Source organism: Bemisia tabaci, chromosome 8 (genome assembly GCF_918797505.1).
Source record: "Bemisia tabaci chromosome 8, PGI_BMITA_v3".
Lineage (NCBI taxonomy): Eukaryota > Metazoa > Arthropoda > Insecta > Hemiptera > Aleyrodidae > Bemisia > Bemisia tabaci.
The window spans coordinates 29,399,528-29,419,596 of NC_092800.1; the positions used below are offsets into that span (position 1 = coordinate 29,399,528).

General features: G+C 39.5%; 1 protein-coding gene across 1 annotated transcript in view; it reads left to right on the top strand.

Annotated features, from left to right (window-relative positions):
* The window catches only part of LOC109033940 (probable G-protein coupled receptor No18), a 126,036-nt gene that overhangs the window by 81,228 nt on the left and 24,739 nt on the right, over positions 1-20,069 (top strand). Inside the window, exons 5-6 of the mRNA XM_072303261.1 lie at positions 14,096-14,282; positions 18,340-18,440. Coding sequence (XP_072159362.1) covers positions 14,096-14,282; positions 18,340-18,440 — 288 coding nt within the window. The remainder of the gene's footprint in view (positions 1-14,095; positions 14,283-18,339; positions 18,441-20,069) is intronic.

A 20,069-nucleotide genomic window follows, 5' to 3' on the forward strand; every position in this document is an offset into this window, starting at 1 on the left:
TGATAGAGAAACTCTCTTTGGTAAAACGTGATACATCACGCGATAAAATTCGCTACTAATTTGAAGATTCATTTGGAGTAACACGGTGCTGGATTGTCAGGGGAGGAGAAGCAACTATTCGTACATCCATGGTGTGTATTGCATAACGGACTAAATGAAGGCGTTTTATACCACTGAGGCAGGATAATGTACTGGCATTATACTCGGAGACTTCATCCGACCAAATGGCTAAGAAATATCCATCGAAGCTTATTGGCTCGAGAATAGCCAAGATTAGTGCAAGTCAAGAGGCACAAAATTTCGAAAAGGAAAAGAAGAGGAAGATTATGCAAAGATTGCATAGCATGGAAATCCGCTCTTTCCTCCTTTCCTTACAATACATGTAAAAGTCGTTGATGGGGGCATCAATACAGTCGAAGTTATGTTCTACGAGAACCGTTAAAAAGCCGTTCAATTCCTAAAAATGTGATTATTTAGACGCGTTGGATATGATTTTATGTCATTTCTATTTATCTTCGCCTCCAATTATGCCTGGCTAAGGAAGAACGTCCTATGAACATTCGAAAGTCGCCACATCCCTTTTCATAAAATATGTATTTTTGACGAAATTTATGCATATTCTTTTTTGGAATCTCTACATATTGTAGATTAAATAGCGTAAAAAGTTATCTGAAAATTTTGGAAAAGAATATTCATAATTTTCCCGGTGAATTCGGTTTTTATTTAAGAAAACTTGGCAACCTCTGAAGGTTCAAACGGCGTTCTTCCTTAAGACGGCAGGATTGGTTGCAATTTTCCGGGAACATCGGCAGTCAGCATTCACCATTGGACGTATTTCTGTCAAACGGAACTAAGCGCCAAATTGAGTTCCTTTTGAGGATCATAGAATTCCGGATAGCGCGTTCTGTCAAACGGAACTAAACGCCATGGAAAAGCATTGCAAGTATAGGAAGGAACAAGCATCGCGCTCCGCAACACCCACCAATCCAAGCCCCCCTCTTCCTTCCTCCCCTTATGCCGCTTAGTTCCGTTCGATAGAAATACGTCCAATTCAAAATTCACATCGCATTAGATCACGAAAGTCAGCGCACATTTCTTTTTTCCCTTTCTTTTTCTTCTCATCGCATAACTTGCATAATCCCCGAATATCTTCCTTTTAACATTCTGAGGAGCGTTCAAACTCATCCTGACAAAGACATTTCTCCGAGCGTCACAATGCGAACGTATCTCCTCGCGATTCCCGTCGTACGTCGAGAGGACGCAGCGAGACATTTTTTGAAGTCCGCGCGCCTCGACCTTTGCTTTGATCCGAAACTCTTTCCCGCGACCGTTAAAAAGGAAAATCCCGCTCTAACAGCGGCGAAAAAAATTCCGGAAAACCCTTGCGGCTTGCGCGTTCCTCGACGGTAATCTCGGTTCTTTTCAAACGGCGGGCCGCCGCCGACGTAATGCGGACGTTTAGGGCTCTTTGAGGATTACACGAACGTATTTAAATAAAAAAAAAACCCATCTTGATTGTAACATGGAACCTAGTTTGCATGTATCCTTATGGGACCCCAGGCCCAAGTCTCAGATGAGATTTGCCGTGCTAAGCAAGAACGCTGTATGGACCTTCAGGCGTTGCCAAATTTCCTCTGAAAAAACACGAATTTCCGGGTAAACTCACGAATATTTTCCTTCCAATTTTTCAGATAATTTTGTTTGCGATGGAGAATTTGCATGCAAATTTTGTATTGCTTCATCTGAAAGTGCTTAAAGAGCTGATCTCACATTATTTTTTATACTTTTTCTCTGATATGGGAAATAGTATAAAAATAGATTTAAAAGTGAGAAAATGCACCACCTGATGACGTCATCTGGCGGCATTTCCCATTTAAACACATGTATTTTAATAGATTAGATCATTTTGTCATATCTTCTCCAATAATTGTTCAATTCATGAACCAAGGGTATCCTCGTGTTCAGTTCACTCAGTAGTTTCCACTTAAACTTAAAATTCATCAAATTTCAGACACCTGCGAATTCTCTATTTGACCTAAAGTCCCTGAAAATCTCAAGGAAAAATATGCATAACTTTCCTTGAAAATGAACATTTTATTAAACGAAATTTGGCAACTCTCGCATGTTCATACGGCGTTCTTTAGCACGGCAGAGATGGTTTCTTCCGATTTAAATACGCCCCGGCACGCACTACGCACACTGCAGCGTTCGACCCCCGAAACTGGCCAAAAAGATTTTCGAGCGCATTTATTAAGAGTAAACGACATCGTTTCCGGTTTTAATGGGCGGTGAGATCACCCCCACTCGGTGTTGATTTATGAGGTTGGCGTGTTAGTCGAATTCCAAGAGGTTACAAAGATATTAACCCACATTCGGGGCTACTGAGTGTTTCCAGTTGGATTGTGAGTTATGCTTTCCACGGTGTAATTGAATCGAGGTGGGGGATTTCTTGGTCGGGAAATTGCGATTTTTCAGCGGGGGAACAGTCTTGGCAGAGAATTGTTGTGTTATGGGGTAGCCAGGGCTATGAATTAAAAAATCAAGATGAACTTGTATTAAATGTTTTTATTTGAAGTTTCTAGGGTGAGCTTTTCGGCCTTGGCCATCGTGAAGACTTTTTTTACAGGAAATAAGAACCTAATATTATACATGAATTTGAATTGAAGTAACATCGGCACGAAAGGAACTTGTGAATTTTTATTGGCCAAGAAGAATTTTTGGCCCACGGCTGCTATATATGTATGTAGAGGAATTTTCGCAAGTTGTAAATTCAGATGATAAAAAGTAGATGATATGATTCCAATGGAAGTGTATGGAATTCGAGGATGTAAGAATTAAATTGTTTTCGTCACAAATAGTGGCTGTAAAAATTGATGAACCAATTAAATTTGATAGAACTGATGGGGAAAAACATGTTAATCGATATTTATAGTCATGCAACACATTGAAGACATACTTTACATTATCCGTAGTCGTTTTACATTACGTTTTAGTCAAAGTTGTAAGTTTATCACAAATCCTGATCAATTACGAAATTTGCTGAACTTTTCATACCTGTGGGCATATTCGTTTGAGAAAATTCAAAGTGCTGTTTTTGAATAACTGCAACAAGTAAGGTTGGTTCCTGAATTGAATTGATTTTTGACGAGGTCGCTAGTCCATTACAGCGTTTCAAAATTCGCGAGGATAGAAAACTTTTCTGGGGATGAACAACGGAGATAATAATTTTTAGGACAAAATGTATGATTTTTTCCCCCATATAAATAACCCAAATCGTTAATTATTCCAGAGACTTTTTTGTTAGCTAATCCATACAAAATAATATGTTCGCATCAAATCTGAAAATTTCCATCAGACTCATACCCCAGTACAAAAATTCGATTCAGTCTCTTTCAAGCTGAAGAAGAAAAAAGAGCACCCATTCGACTTTCGACCGGTTTCAGGGGCTAAATATTGCAGTGTGCTACGGTCCTTTTTTCAGCGGAGAATTGTTTCACCTGGTCTGTGGAGGAAACCGTGGTAAAAAGATGATTTATGGTGGCGTTTTACTGCTCCGAAACGTGCAGTAACTCGGCTCGCAGTGCTGGAGGTTGATACTGTGACCCGCCCTCAATTCGATTCACTCACCATTTAGCTTCAAATTTAGCGGCCTTCGATCTTGGTTCCCTATTTAACTTTTATTTTTTCGAGATTATGACAAATGAACTTCACGTAAGCTCAGGTTGTGAATCAAGTTTTTCCAGTACATTTAATTGTTTTTGAAACTAATCGTCATAACACAAGCGTTCGCAGAGCCAGAAAAGTAAGATTTCTGTTAACTCGGTTTAATATATGGTTGAAGCAAGGTAATATTTCAACACTTAACGTTACTTTCTGTAAGTTGAAAGCATATAATGGAGGCTGATGGTGAAATTATGTATAACTATTGAGTTGAAAACTAAAATTAAGGGTGATTTAAAAGTAAATGATGAGGTAATCATAAGACTAATGGGAAAAGCAATACAGCAGTATTTACTATTCCTCAGTGAACATCGTCATCATATGGGGGTATAAGCTTGTACAAATCAAATTTTTCTTTTCCTCTTTTTTGACCAATTTTATTTTATGATTTATTGAGAATGCCTTGGCTAACAATAAGTATAGTTGTTGTGATTACGTTTATTATAAAAGTAAACCTCTGCCAAAATGGAAACCCACTAAGAGCTCCATTTACTATAGATTGATAATTATTTTCGGTCATCTAATCTCAAAATTACTCTAAAATCGAAAATCGCAAAACTCATGACAACATCTAAACACTTTCTTCGATCAAGTTTTTTTAAAGGAAAATCCGATAATGCCGTTCATATGCGTGTTTGAAAATGCCTCCACTTCTCTGCACTGAGAGACAAATTTTGAGAGAATTCCGAATGATCACAACCGGTGGTGTGAGTTCATTTCAAAGATTAAATATAGTCCCTCGCTCATCACAGAAATTATTCCCAAGCGACTTGCAATGCCCAAAGTAACTGGAGCCGAAACGCCTTCATATATTTATATATGCAACACAAACATCCACAGAGCACGAATAGTTGTATTCAAGGGTTATTATCACTGTCACGTCTCTTCGCGCCACACAGTGGATCGAATCAATTAGAGAGGTAGGGCATGAAATTAATGACTAAAAATGCAAATTTGGATGTTTATTTCATTGCATTTGAAACTTTAAGGGGTGCTCCTAGAGGAAAATTTCACGAGGAAACCAATGAATCCACTTTTAGAACCTCAAAGTTTTGTATAAACGGAATTATAAGCGTTGAAGGTTTCCAAATTTTGTCCAACCTATTCTATTGACTCGATTCACTGTGCGCCGGTCGATGGAGATACGAATGGATGGCGTTTTGTTCCAAGCTATATCTGCTTTCCTAGTGAAACGCTGTGTTATTTCCTCTACCTATTTTAAACGCAAAAACCGTGGTGAGGGAATTTTTAGGGACAGCTGTAATTATTCTTCTGAGCATGAGGAAAAATAGGCTTTTACTGCAGACCCTATCCAGTAATGCTGTTTTGGAAATCAAATGAAAGATTACGTTTCATTAAGTCACGGCTCGTGGCGCCAGGCAGAGGAATTGTTTTTGTCTGCCGCAGATTTATTGGAGCTTTGTGGCGCGACGAAACTAAATTGTTTCTATCGAGAATTAAAACTGGCACATCTAACTGAAATAAGTAATCTCATTTTTGTATTCTAAGGATTTTATTTCATTTAACCATTCTTAGCAAGTCAAACCTAAATTATCTGAATTGGCGCAACCAACCTAAAATAAGCTATGACTGACATTACAAACCCCAAATTCTAACCTTACCAACCTTATCTACCTTATCTGACCTAAACATGTATAATCTGTAAGGCTTACGCATTCTTAAAGTGAAATAGGAGTTTTGCATCTTGATCAGTCTATTTCTTACCGATGCTGAAATGAAAACGGAAAATCTTTCCACGCGCTGCACATAAACTTAGTTAGCGTGAACTCTAACCAGTCTTATTTGTCTAACATGGCATATAACCAACCCTACCGCAAGAATTAACACGATCTACCTAATTAGGCGTAACTCTTTCTCAGATCTTGATGGCACCAAGAAATATTACAAATCCATAGATGATGCGTAAGTTTTGCTGTCAGGTGCAATGACTCAATAAAATAATAGATACGTAAATAAAATGCCTCTGAAATTATGGAGCGACTCATTAATGTTCTTCTTGATTCACCGTTTGGATTTAGCAAAAGCTGCTGTCAATATTTCATCGAGGCATCAAACTCTCCAGTGCAGGATCAGGATTGCAAAATCTCATGAAATTAAAAATCTTGAAATTTTACTTTGCATATTGCTGGACGAAATTTTATGAAATAAGACCTTCAGATTGTTAATTATACTAGCCGGATGTGGAATAATTTGATCGAAACCATGTCAATATTATTTTGAAGCATCGTTTAATTAATTTGTATCTATCATGGCTCACGCATGAGAAAAATGAATGACAAACCGGAATTGAGTAAAAAAAGCGAGGGGGTGGATTTTGACTGAGTAAGACTTTTTGCATTGTGATTGGGTTCTTGGCGCACATTGAACTCACCAAGGCCTCCAACGTTTCATACAGGGATATTCAAAAGTCACGCACCACTGGCCATAACTTTAGTTTTAACTATGATATCGACTTGCAGTTTGTGACGTTTTTCCTCATATTGAAAGGGAAACTTTTTTAGGTACATTCCAGTTTTGACCCCCTCAGGGGGAGAGGGGGGTGCAACTCAAAAATTTTCTAATGACCACCCTCTCATGTCCGGTGGTGCGTGACTTTTGAATAACCCTGTATCTTTCATAAATTTCACAGCCTCTTGAATCATAAAACAGCCCACGAAAATGACCAACCTCCCACAAGTATGTTTTTCATTCAAGCCGGAACCTATGCGTGTGAAATTTCTGAGTGGGCGTCCGGTATACATGATTACAAGATCGATGCCGGTTTACGACGCAAAACTTTTTCCGCAAGGAATCGGAAGCTGGAGACGGTTTAAAATATTGGGAAAGGAAGTAAACTTCGCCGTGCGCCCTGCCAAAGTTCTCGCGGCTCATGGCGCCACGCCGAATCCGACGAGGCGATCGTGATGGATTTAGCTTTTCCTGACGCCTGACGCTCATGGCCCATCATCTTTTTTATTCATTTACTTTTCCTCACTTGTTCGAGAGGTAGTTTATCACTCGCTGCTGGCCGTTGAGTCGGTGTTCCCAATCGATGAATGACGCTCTTTAAACTCCGGTGTTGCCGGTGCGCATTCATATTTTGAGGTTTTTCAAGCAGGTTAGGCTGGTGATCAGACTCTGGGTCAATACTGCCGTGCTAAGGAAAAACGCCGTATGAGCCTTCATGCGTTGCCAAATTTCCTTTGATAAAACGCGAATTTCTCAGTAAACTTGTGGATATTTTCCTGCCGATTTTACGGATCATTTTATTCACAATTCCACCAACATTTCCTGAAAATTTAAAGGGAATATATTCATAGCATTCTTCAAAAATCAACATTTTATCGGAGAAAATTTGGCAACTCTCGATTTTTCTTACAGCGTTCTTCCTTAGTAAGGCAGAATACTGCCGTGCAGTAGGAACACCGTACATACATAAACATCCGAAATTTGCCGAATTTCCGCTCGGGAATAATGAATTTTTGAGGAAAGTTTTGAATATTTTCCCATGAAATTTTTGGACACTTCAGATAAAACTAAAAAAAATTCTCTCTAAAGGCGGAAGAAAAATATTAATACAATTTCCCGAAAATTCGTGATTTGTCAAAAGAAATTTTGCAATGTCTAAAGACTGACACGGTTTTCTTCAGCACGACAGAATAAGTCCCAGGTTCGAATTTTGGTATTTGCAACATACTTTTACGGACTCGATGAGTACATTGCAGAAGCACATTCCATTTGGTCCTAACCGCCTAAAAATGGGAAAGACTACAGCACAGATCTTCCTATCCTTCGATATCTGGGGACAACAGATATATACCATAGAGACAAGATCGTAGATTCCTGACGGAATATTTAAGCCAATAAACCAACAAGAAAAAATATATATTGTCTCTTATTCTGTGAGAAAGAAGGGATGTCATAATACAGAGTGTCGCAAAAAGGCCAACCTGTAGGACCATATTTCATGGCTGAAAATAAGGATTCTCTAATACATAAGGTTTTTTTCTAAAGAGCCCCGAATAATTGGAGTTATGCGCTGCGGCCCCCAAAAATTTGAGAAAAATCCAAGGTTCCTCTTGAATTTCTTATGAGTTTTGGTCTGTAACCGATGCCAGAATTCTGTGAAAAACGATGTTTTTCTAAAATATTTGGTAAGGAAGAATGTCTTGACTGGGGACACTTTTTTCTAAAAAAATTCACAGAGGATAAAAGTCTTATCTCGAACCTTGGAGAACTTGCGTGGCATTGTCTTATCAGGGACTTGAACATCTACTTGAAGATCCAGTGGTGAATCTTGAAAGTTAGCAACACTATTTTTTCTCAATTTGAATGTATGAAAAATAATCGATTCTTGGTGAGGCAGCTTGTTTCACCTAAAATCAATATTTTTAATGACTTTAAATGGAGGAAACACAGTGTTGCTAACTTGCAAAATTGCGTCTGCACTCAGAAATGCTTACAGTCTAGTAATTAAACCCTAAAGGACGTCTCATTTATTATGACTTTAAAGATAAGCAATGAGGCAAGTTGAGTAGGATTTTTTTTAGAATAGTTTTAATTTTATTCCCTCTTTTTTGAGGGTAAAAGCAAAGGCCCGGTGTTTCCTGTGTTTCATCAAAGTGTACTCGGCATTTTAATTACTCTAAGAGCAGCGTTTTTAAAAGAATAAAATAAGATAGAGGTCTCAACACAAATTTCCGCGTCGTCATTTTTAATCTGTATGCAAATTAAGATTGACTCCACTTAAAGTAAAATGGAAAAAAAAGAAATATAAACAAATTCTTCCGATAAAGATTGTAAGTTGAGCATCTTTATGGTTAATAATCGGAGTGGATCTTACTTTTATGCACGTAATAACTTCCTGAACGATGTAGTTAAATCATAAAATTAATATAAATATTGAATAAATGATAAAATGCAATTTATCGTCATAAAATATGGAATTTTACAGTACCTTCTTAAATACCTGGGAGAGAAACGTCTGCCATTTTTCTCTAATCTAATATAAAGGCAACACATCAGTTCGCCAGTCCTCTGACGCACAGTGGATCGAGTTAATAGGAGAGGCCGGACAAAATTTGGAAACTTTAAACGCTTATAAGTCCGTTTATACCAAAGTTTGAGGTTCTGAAAGTGAATCCATTGGTTTTCTCCTGGAATTTCCTTCTAGAAACATCCCTCAAAATATAAAATGTGACGATATAAACATCAGAATTTGAAATTTTAGTCAAAAATTTTGTGCCCGACCTCTCTGATTGACTCAATCCTCTGTGCGACATAAGGGCGTAATACGATTTCCGTATGAGCCCCCAAAATCATAGAGTTATATGGATACTGGGGCTCATCCAAAAATAGAGATAAATCCTTGCGTCACCCTGGTAAAAATTGGCGATAAGAGCTGCGTTTCAAAATACCATAGGAATTCTTATGGCCGGCTAAAGAAGGCTACAGAAAATCATATAGCTGGCTGTAGAATGCGGAAAAAATCATACGGCCGGGCTATACGAAGCGATAAAAAATTATGCAGCCGGGCTATAGTTTCTATCGCCGGGCTTCACACTTTATCGCCTGGCTGTTGCTTTTTCGCCATCGATTATAAAAGGCTATAAGAAATTGTGTAGAAATTCGTGTGCTTTGGAAATCATTAAATTTGATACGGAACCACCTTAATATTTACAAAACACACATTATATTTTCCTTTAAAACATATTTTTTTTCATCAATTAAAATGAGAATAATCCATACTGGATGTGCAAAAATTTCAAAATCATGAGTTGAATAACGCTGACTCCGCCAGATTAAATATTAGACTCTAACACAAAGCGGAGCGGCAACGCACTGGCGCCTACAAACCTAACAGGGATACTTCACGCATTGCGCAACGCGTGAAGTATCCCTGTTAGGTTTGTAGGCGCCAATGCACGTTTCGCGCTGGGTGCCCGCCTGCCGCGCCGCAGCGTCCCACGGCGCTTGAAGCAACTATTTCACACCAGAGGTATTGCACAGCATCATACGAAACTGAAGGCGCTCTAATATATTAGTAATGGCAGGCATCAATCAAAAGTACGGTGCTTTCCTCGCAAAATAAATCAAGATACTATGGCCCAATAAGAGAGCATTATTCCAAAAACTCACTAAGTCCTAGCATCCGTAATTAGTAACGTTTAGCATACACCATATCGCCTGGCTGTTCCTTAATTGCCATCGGCTATAAGAGGCTATAAGAAATTGTGTAGCCGGCTGTAGAAGCTATTGGAAATTTTACAGCCGGCTGTAGGTCTATGGTATTTTGGAACACAGATTCCACTGCCAATTTTTACCAGGGCAGAGTGGCGACGAATTGGGTACGAGGAATGAATGACGCCAGTTTCAGAATGTCGCATCTAGACATAAACGCTGTATGTGTATTCAATATTTGAGTACCAATATTGATCAGTGGCGAGGCGTGAATGATCGATTATCGATACTTCCTCGTTTAAAGCTATGGTAAAGAATAGATTATTAAGGTGTTCTTTGCAAACACCCTGTATATTGATCCTTCTCCATGGGTTTAAATGGCAGATCATTCGATACATCGCAAAGCACGCCACGCCAATGATATTAATACAAAGTTCTCTGCTGGGTGGTTTCGATATCTTGATTGAGATAGTATACGTTTCCGCTCTTGTTCACACACACCGCAAACACCGCAATGGTTATACGAGGTTTCGCACTTTATAATAATATCCTGTAAATGGAGATGTTGCATGTGTGAGGGATTTGCAATTTGACCATTGATTCTTATGTAAAAGTTCAAGAGAAACACGATGGTGCCACTGGTTTTCTCTAAAATCATCTCCCAAGCTCAAAAAAAGCTCTCAAAGTGAGGCCAAAATGGAGGGGATATCCCACCCTACCCTGAGAGTCCACCTCTACATCAAAACAAACTCTCCATGGACAGATAGGGAGCAAATACATTGACGGAGCTGCCACTTTATTTGGGGACTCCAAAACTGAAAACACGGCATCCCTGCTAATGTATTTGCTCCCTATCTTTGCATGGAGAGTTTGACTTGATGTAGAGGTGGACTCTCAGGGTAGGGTGGGATATCCCCTCCATTTTGGCCTCAACTTGAGAGCTTTTTCTGAGCTTGGGAGATGATTTCAGAGAAAACCAGTGGCACCATCGTGTTTTTCGCAAACTTTTACATAAGAATCAATGGTCAAATCGCAAATCCCTCACACATGCAACATCTCCATTCTGCAACTGTACAAAATTTGCACATACTGCCCCCTCTTTCTCCCCATCTCTCTCCCTTCTATCTCACCCTTTGAATGACTTGAAACGGTCTACGACCTCGATACAGGCCTATCGGGGAGGCGGGGGTTGAAAACCGAATCGTCGTTGGCAACGGCGCCGCAAATGACAAGGTGATGATGAAGCGATAACTCAAGATAAAGCACGCTCCCGCTCCACATCGGGAATTTTGCCCGAGACAGCTTTGATTTCGATTAATCAACACCTGACAAAAAGAGGCCGCCGCCGCTGAGCCCTAAGTCCTTTTAGAGGGTTGACAGTGGAATTCCTTAACGGCCTGCAACTCCTTATCCGCGGCTATTAACATCTGAAGGGGACGGGGGGAGGGGGTAATTTATCGAACCCATAAAAAGCGAACAGGAACGACCGAATTCCCCACCGTCAATGGCAAATACTTGTTTCTTTCAATAAGTATGCTCTAGGCTCGAAACTATGGGTCGCTCGTTACCTTACATATCCGTTTCATCGACAGTTAATTTTTCTCAACGTAAATATTAGTGCCCGAGAGCCAAAAGGTATCTAATTCACGCATTTTTGAGAAAATATCGAGTTAGTATTGTTTTGAAAACCTCCAATAACGGTTTCCTGTGTGTAATGAGTTTTGGTAGCCCTATCTTACGCCGGTCATGAGATTAAAAATTGCGATTTACACATTGAAGTCAATGAGGCCGACGCACACTTTTTCCCTGAAATCTTGAAATGACTAAAATGGAGTTTGGTACCTCATGATTCTAGGACAATGATGTATAGTGAGGGACACACAGGTGTTAACAGGATAATAAAACAGAAGAAGGATAATAAACCAAAGAAGATTGGGGTCCCCCTGGGAGGAGAAGGAGGGACGCCGTTGGGTGATGACAGGGGGTTTAAAATGAAATAAGGTTGTGCGAACTCCCCGATCGAAGGGCCGTGAGAGGACAGGCACTGTGGCGGTTACGCTTTCGCAGAGCACCAGAGAGCACTGTGAAAGCGGCTTTTATGTGTGCAAATATAGAAGGGGTGGCGGTCACCTCTATGGCCGCAGTGTAGTCTCACATTTAGAAGAAGCTTATTGGGTGAAATTTCAAAATTTAAAGAAAGCGGACGCACCTAGAGATACTTAATCTGCCGATAGCTGCGAAAAGGATCATAATTAAACATGGAATCATGAAGTGCAAAGATTTATTTTTTTGACCGAAACCAGTTTTTCAAAAAAATATTTTTGTTTTTTTTCACACATTCAAATACAGGCACAGAAATTTAAAGAAGATACTTTGATTAGTCTCCTTGCAAAAAAATTAAAAACTGAGCAGAAATTTGAAAAGATAGCGACATACATACGCGTTGTTTGATTACACTCATCCGATAAGTATTCAGGATTGCCTACTCTAGGCACTGAAGGACCGGTAGACTTTGTATTACCGAATGCATACGCTAACGCTTTGGAGGAGCGCCTTGTTTCGAACCCCATAATTTTCGGGCAGCGCTCCGCCGTTTCGATACCAAACGTTGCGTCGCAAGATTGGAAATCTTTACTGGAACTATAACGTAAGATGGAGCTCCGTGCGCGTTCAAGAAACGAGTTACATCGGACGAATAAATCTTCCTGGAGAGTCGTAAAAATGAAAAGGCATACACTTTCGAGTGTTATGGCGGAGCAGGGCACGGCCTGTCTTACCTGTTAGCATTAAATCTCCCCTGTGCTCTCTCCGGAGGCAGAGCTTCGCCCCGGTAGAGAAATCGTCTCATAAAATACGGGAAGGTTAAGATACATAAACTGGATGGACGGTGGGATACAACAATGTTGCCATTGAATGAACGTAGGAGGATTCTTTCTCCTCGTTGTTGCACCGGAGTTTACAGGTCCTCATCTGGGCGTTGTTAGTTCTATATTGTCTGGGTTCATATTCTTTCCAACACCGACCCACCTGATGCTCTGTAGCTGAATGGGCGCAGCGATGCAGGGTTTATTGCATTTGCACTACCCGCCAGCAATAAAATTTCACCTCATAATGCAGAACATAAATGGACCATATTTTTAGTTTCGGACGTTTTGATGACCGTTACGAAAAAGTTGCTGCTCGTGTTTATACGTGTCCTCTTAATTTTCTTTTCTAAAGTGTAAGTAAACCAAAAATACAGATATATTTCGGTGTAACAAAGGTGCGAGAGTGTGAACACTTCTTTGAATGAAGGCGGAATATCCTTTTATGAAATCCAGAACAGGGCATGTATAGAGGATCAAAACTAGATGACAATTCTAATGTGATAAGCTGATAATTCTAAGTTGAAAAAATAGAAAAACATTTAGTATCATCTCAGCCGAAGATACCAGTGGTGTATTCGGGTCTCGTTTTTTAGCTTTTCTCTCGAATATGAGCGATATAGAATTGGCAGCTTAAAGCGGAGCATTGCGAGTTCACGCCTCGCGCCATCGCGCCTTCAATTATGCAGATGCAGCATGGGCATCCATCAAGCACGAATAGTTGTATCTTTGCGCCGTCATCAACGCGCCTCCTTCATTTTACTCTATTTGTATATTGTTTTTGTTTTTGTTTTCGTTTATAATTTCTGAGTAAGCAGTGACCACTCTGTGTGTTAATAAAGTATAACACTCAAAGTGTAAAGAACGTGTAATGGCCGAGCCAAAGCGTTAGAAATAAGGTTGTCATATGTTGGGACAGTAAAGACTTTTACGGTAACTTTTAGTGTGTAATTTAACTCAAGTAGATGGTTGTTTTTTCTATGAATTTTCAGAATAAGGGAGTACCATGTATCTATGGTTAGGTGCCACCTTTTCTTCAGACCGCTTACATTGTTGCTGAGTTTAGACTTTGTCCGGAGGTGGCTGCAGCCACCCATGATGAGAGGGAAATTTGTGTTTGCGCATCGAGGAATATTAATATCTTCGTTAAAAATTTCTATTTAAGTAATTTTCGTTCAACAAATCGCGTTTACGTAAAAGTTTGATGGGAAAACATGTATCATATTGCTTAATTTCTCACCTTGCCTAGTGGTCCATTTTTTGCAACATTCTTATTCTCATCTAAACCTCTTAATTTATATTAACCCACATTTGATTGCTTTTTGTTGCAGGTATGATCCTGAGCACCGGATGATGAACGAGTGCACGTACAATCAAAACCAGGGCTACGTCGTTTTTTCGGCAATGGGATCATTTTTCATTCCCCTTGTGGTCATGGTCTACGTTTATACCAAAATTAGTTGTGTAATTGCTCAACGGCACAATCATTTAGAGGCGCTTAGTCAAAATACTACCAAGGTAAGGATACATTTTTCTCGGAAGGTTTGGGGTCACATAAACATCAGGAATAATTGAAGGGCTTGTATGGAGAACAAGGTGCATATGAGTGCAGTTTTTGAAAAAATTGAGATATGAACGATTTCAAGTAAAACTAGTCCGACTGCATATTCTGAGAAAAAATCGCTCCCAAATTCAAATTTTTATAAGCATCGAAAAGTCAGTTAGAACCTCCTTTCCGCCATAAAGATCTACGTAATTTCGAAACCTCAATCACTTGTTTCTCGAAATAGCAAAAACTGCACTTATGCACCTTGTCCTTCAAGCCCCTCAATTCTGGGTTTACTATTAGGAAATAAGTACACTCCATTTTTTTGCATGTATTTGTCGGTTATTATTATTATAATTAAACAATCTGTAATTTGTGTGATTTCCTCCGAGGTGGAGTTTTTTCGATAAAGGCTATATCACAGGCATCGTAATCTGGAGGAGAGATTTAAATCACTACGAGGAGTCATTTAACTCATTTTGCGTCTCTCCTACTTTGATATCATCTTGTAGGGCCCATTGGATTTGTTTGATTCTCATTGTTCTAATCTGCGCTCTGGCGCACCAAATATTTCAATTCCAGGCTCGGGCCTTTTTCTATCAAAGAGTATGATTTAAAGAAGAATGAGAGATTCCTTCAGTAAAATTTCCTGCTCTGACGCCATTAGATTCATTTTTCTAGACGTTATTCCTATGCTTGTTACTCTTTTTGAAGCTGTTGGGACGTCATATCGACGGTGACACTGCAAAAATACGTATATCGGTTGCTGTGTTTTGAAATCTATTCTACTATTTTATTTTTTAAAAGGAGACCGCACCTACATCACGGTTTAAAGCTTTCACAGAATATTCTTTCTAACGAGAGGGAAAATCACTGAAATTTTGTAAAATGTCCTAAAGTAGTTCTCCACGTAGAAAATGAAGTATGAAAGGAAGTCTGCAACTCCACAAACCGAGATGCGCATTTCTGTAGTTTCACCATCGATGTGTGGGACCATGTTTAGTAGAGAGGAACCAAGCCACATCAACTATATAATTTATAGTTTACATTCGTATATAATGTTAAGTTATATTTTTAACAATTAAAATAAGCTTTTTAAAGACATTTATACGTAGACAAGTGTATTCTGTTCAGTCTTCTAGGTGCAAATTAAATAAAAAAAACATCAGCTATTGCCAAATTTAATTAGGCGATTGAATTTTTTTACACAAAAAAGGTTGTGCGGATTTTTGTGCAAATTTCAGTGAATAGTCTGCATAGTACGAAGCAAATATCTCAAAAACTTCAAAGAAATCCGCACAAATACCCTCTTGTAAAAAATTGCCCGGTTTAATTCGGCAATATCTGATGTGGCTCGGTTCACGCGGTCCACTCAGTGGCTCCTCTGACGTAAGAGCGTATCTCGATTTCCGAATGAGCCCAAGATAGCATGGATATATATGTGAAACAGGGCTCAAGTGGAAAGTGAGATACGTCCATACACCACAGGTGCGACGATATAATCGCTGAGCTCAGTTTTGCCGTGCTAAAGAAAACCGCCGTATGAACATTCAAATGTTGCCAAATTTATTCTCTGCACTGGAAAAAAATCGCTTTTGATATAGAGTCCCCGCTCTTAAAAACATTGAGAAAAAAAAAAACAAGCTCTCATTTCTTTTCGGATTTTTCCTTGACTCAAAAGGAAATCCGCTTAAATCTCTTCGATTCAAGGGAAAATCCGATTGAATCAAGAGTATTTTTTCTTGTCAATGTTTATGTATTAAGAGTCTGGACTCTAGATCCAAGCTACTTTTTTCCAGTGTGAAAATATGTATTTTTGAAGTAAGTATTCATATTTTTCCTTGAAATTTCCCGACACCTTCGGTCAAATTACGAACAAAATTCAATCAAAAATCGAAGTAAAAAATTCACAAATTTCCCAAAAATTCGTGATTTTCCGGAGTAGATTTGGCAACACCTGAAGGCTCATGCGGCGTTCTTCCTTTAGCACGGTTAAACTGCCGAGGTAAGTCCGACAAAACACGGACCCAGTCCCATTCCCGCACCGACAACAGCGCAGCTCCAGCGGTGAAATATTCAGCGGTCTAAATTGCGCCTGAATCCCACCACCTTTCAGCGAGTACCGTTTTCACCCCTCCCGTCTGCGGAGCAATCGAGCACCGCGAGGGGTAGGGCAGGCCGGCGACCGGGACATTACTGATACCCGCGTGTCATCGATGAGGTTTTATCTGCATCGCCTCGCGCGGCCGGGAGCGAACTCGAACTCGTCTCGGAGGATTTTATACGTCCTCGCCTCCAAATTGCCGATTGATGGCTGAGCGGAGGCAATAGAGTCTGCGGTCGGAGAGGTTAGGGCTCCCCGAGTCCCCGGATCGATGCCGCGCGCGGGTGTTTCTCTAATTTCCCTGAATCGAGTAGCTTCGGATTAGAAGTCATGGTGCCTCGTCGTTCCCCCGCGAAAGAACGTAACTATACTCCAGTGTTGCCAAATTTCCCCATAAGCGAATTTTATTTTATATGTATATCGACGGTGTAAGTCGGCAATCACATAACTCGTTTGCGGTGTCTGAAAATCCCTGCCCCTATATTATTTTTTTAAAAGAGAACAAATTGACATCATTCTCTGAAATTCATGCAGAATTTTCTTCGCACAGAGAAGAAAAATCACGGCAGTTATAAAGAGTTGCCGTTGAGTTGTTTTTCGTTTAAAAAACGAAGTATGACAGGAAGTCTGCGACGTCGCAATATGTGCTCGCCGACTTACACCGTCGATGTATTTGATTAAATTGATAAATGTAAGGAAAATATTTAACAATCATTAGTAATAGAGAAGATGAGATAGAATAATATATATAGTAATTATTAGTAATAGAGAAGAAGAGTTATAATAATAAATAATATAGTTAATTATATTTAAGTGCTGCACTAATAAAACAGCATTTAAATATATTAAATTGATACCTTAATTTTAGGATGCCTGATAAAAGGGTTATATGAATGAGGATTAGATAGAGGGTTATTTAAAGTTCCGAACCTCTTTGGGAAGTTCTTTCCCGGTTTGTCTCATCAATCACCAACACCTTGGACACCGTTTTTAAAAGATTCCACCAATCAGATCCGTTGGTTTTCGATAGGTCGAACCTTTTTTAGAACCACCCCGCGAGGTGGTACCAAAAATCACGCACCAACGATGCGATTCGTTAGTCACCAAAGCGGAAGTTCCGAACTCAAATGAAGCGAATTTTATTCAAAGTTCCGAACCTCTTTAGGAAATTTTATCCCGGTTGGCTCATCAATCACCAACACCAGTGGACATCGTTTTCACCAAATTCGACCAATCAGATCCGTTGGTTCTCGATAGGTCAAGCCTTTCTTTAGAGCCACCTCGCGAGATAGCACCAAAATCACGCACCAACGTTGCGATTCGTCAGTCACCGAATCGGAAGTTCCGAACTCAAATAGGGTGACAACTCGGAGGTTCGGGCACAAAAGGAGTACCGAACCCCTAAATAAAATTCGCTTCTTGAAAATTTCATCTTTACCGGGAGAATCTTGGGCTCTTCTGACTGAAAACGTCACTGATTTTTCTTCTGATCTCACGCTGGCGAAAGTCAGACAAATGTTTGACAAAAATTACACCGGTACATTCTTGGGAACAATTAAATTGTTCGCGTCGATTTAGCAACCTTGGAATGGCGTTACGTTCCTTCGTCCGCGGAAGGACGACTTGTTCCGAGATTCAATTAGAGCCGGGAATTTGATTATTGTTCCATCAGGGTCAGGAATTCCCGATTGGGATACGTGGAGGAACTGAGAGGGGCCGGGACCTTGCCATCCCACAATTCTATTCGGCCTCCTTTAGATAGTTTAAGGGATTTTGCGAAATAATTCCTTGATATTACGTCACTCTCCAGACGAAAGGACGTATCTTCATTTGAGGGTTGCAAAACTGATTTAAATAATCGATTTCATCAGAAATGTGTCACTTTATTGATTTTTAATTGATTTTTTTCTCTTTGTGTGTTTCAGAATAACAAAATTAGATCGGATAGTGATCACCAAAATCACGATTTTGAAAGGTCCGATAGGGAATCTAGTGAAAGCGAGGACAATAGCCACAAACAAAATAAGTGAGTATTCAGCATAGAACGTATCACTTAAAAGCATTTGATTTGTATGGTCATCTTATAAAATCACACATGTTATCTGTATTTTTGAATGATTTAATTTCTCGATTTGATCAATAACTGCATGAATGTAAAATGTTTTCGATGAAATATGAAGTTTTAATTACTAAAGAGGTGAGAAAATGAAAGTAACTTGGATGGTCGATGCCACTGATGCCAGTAATTTTGAGCTTTAAAAAAAGTCAAAGTACCCTAATTTTTTAATGAACGCAACATAAATATCCTCGGAGCAGGTAAATTTACATTGGGGCGACGCATGAATGCCTGAAGATCTTGCATTAAATGATGGTCTAGCTCATACATATCACAATTTTTGCCAGGCGGACCAAGGCGATGCTTTGCTATCACCCATTAAAGTTTAAGGCACTGCTTTCAACAGATTCGCTCTTATTCTTTTTATTTTTCTTCCTCTTACTCCTCTCCTTCTCCTCCTTCTTCTTCCCCTTTTACTTTGTATGTGTGGAAAAAACGATTTGAGCTTGTTACCAGTTGAACAAACTTAACTAGGACCGTCCTAATCAAATGTTACGGTGCCTCTTTTCTTCTCGCGTGCTCTCTCTTTAATAGAAAATGAAATTAATAATGGAGAAAGAATTCATTTCATTCAATATTAATACGCAAAATGTGTTACCACAATCATTTACTAGCTCACCAAAGAGCATAATAACATTTGGAATTTTCTATGAATTTTTCATCGACTACAAAAAAACACACCAACGAACTTTTAAGACAGGATGTTGCTTAGTTTACTTATATACAACTAAACAAAAAAATAATGAATAATAAATTATGGGAGAAAATTAGACACAGTTTGACGTCTAGTTAGTGACGCCCTCTTTTAGCAGGGCTAGAGCAAGGGAATAGTTGCGCGTGCATGACGGCGCAGAGATACAACTATTCGTGCTCGATGGATGTCCGTGTTGCGTCTTCAAAATTGAAGGCGCGAGGCTTGGACGCGCAATGCTCCGCTCTATGCTACCAATGACTTGTTACTCATATCAGGGTGAAAAATTGAAAAACAAGGCTATTAAACGTCTCTCCTATCTTCGACTGTGTTACTCACGTGGCCCTTGAAGCGCATTCACAAATAAAACAAACGAAACCAACAGCCAACACAGCATGAAAATAGAGTAGCGAAAGGATGCGCTTTAATGACGGCGCAGAGATACAACTATTTGTGCTTGATGGATGTCCATGTTGCATATGCAAAATTGAAGGCGCGAACACTTTTGTCTACCGAGTATTTTTCCCGAAATATTCGGATAACTCTCCCGAAGTTTCTCCCGAAATTCTCTCTCGTGTAATTCGGGATATTCTCCCTATTTCGCAATCAGAAAAGAGCGCAGCACTGTTGTGCCTCCTGGGTGATATGCCGCTAAACCACATCGGAGAAGCTTTTTCGATCCCTTTGCTGTGGATTCTCCAATTAGATGAGCGTGAAATTCCAACGGGCCCAACATCGGCATTTTAACCTTTTGTTTCTTGTTTCGACGCTCATTCACCAAAGCCACACGGTAGAATAAATACGTGTGAAAGGGAGGAATTTGTTTGTTTGTGCTGTGTGTTTTTTTC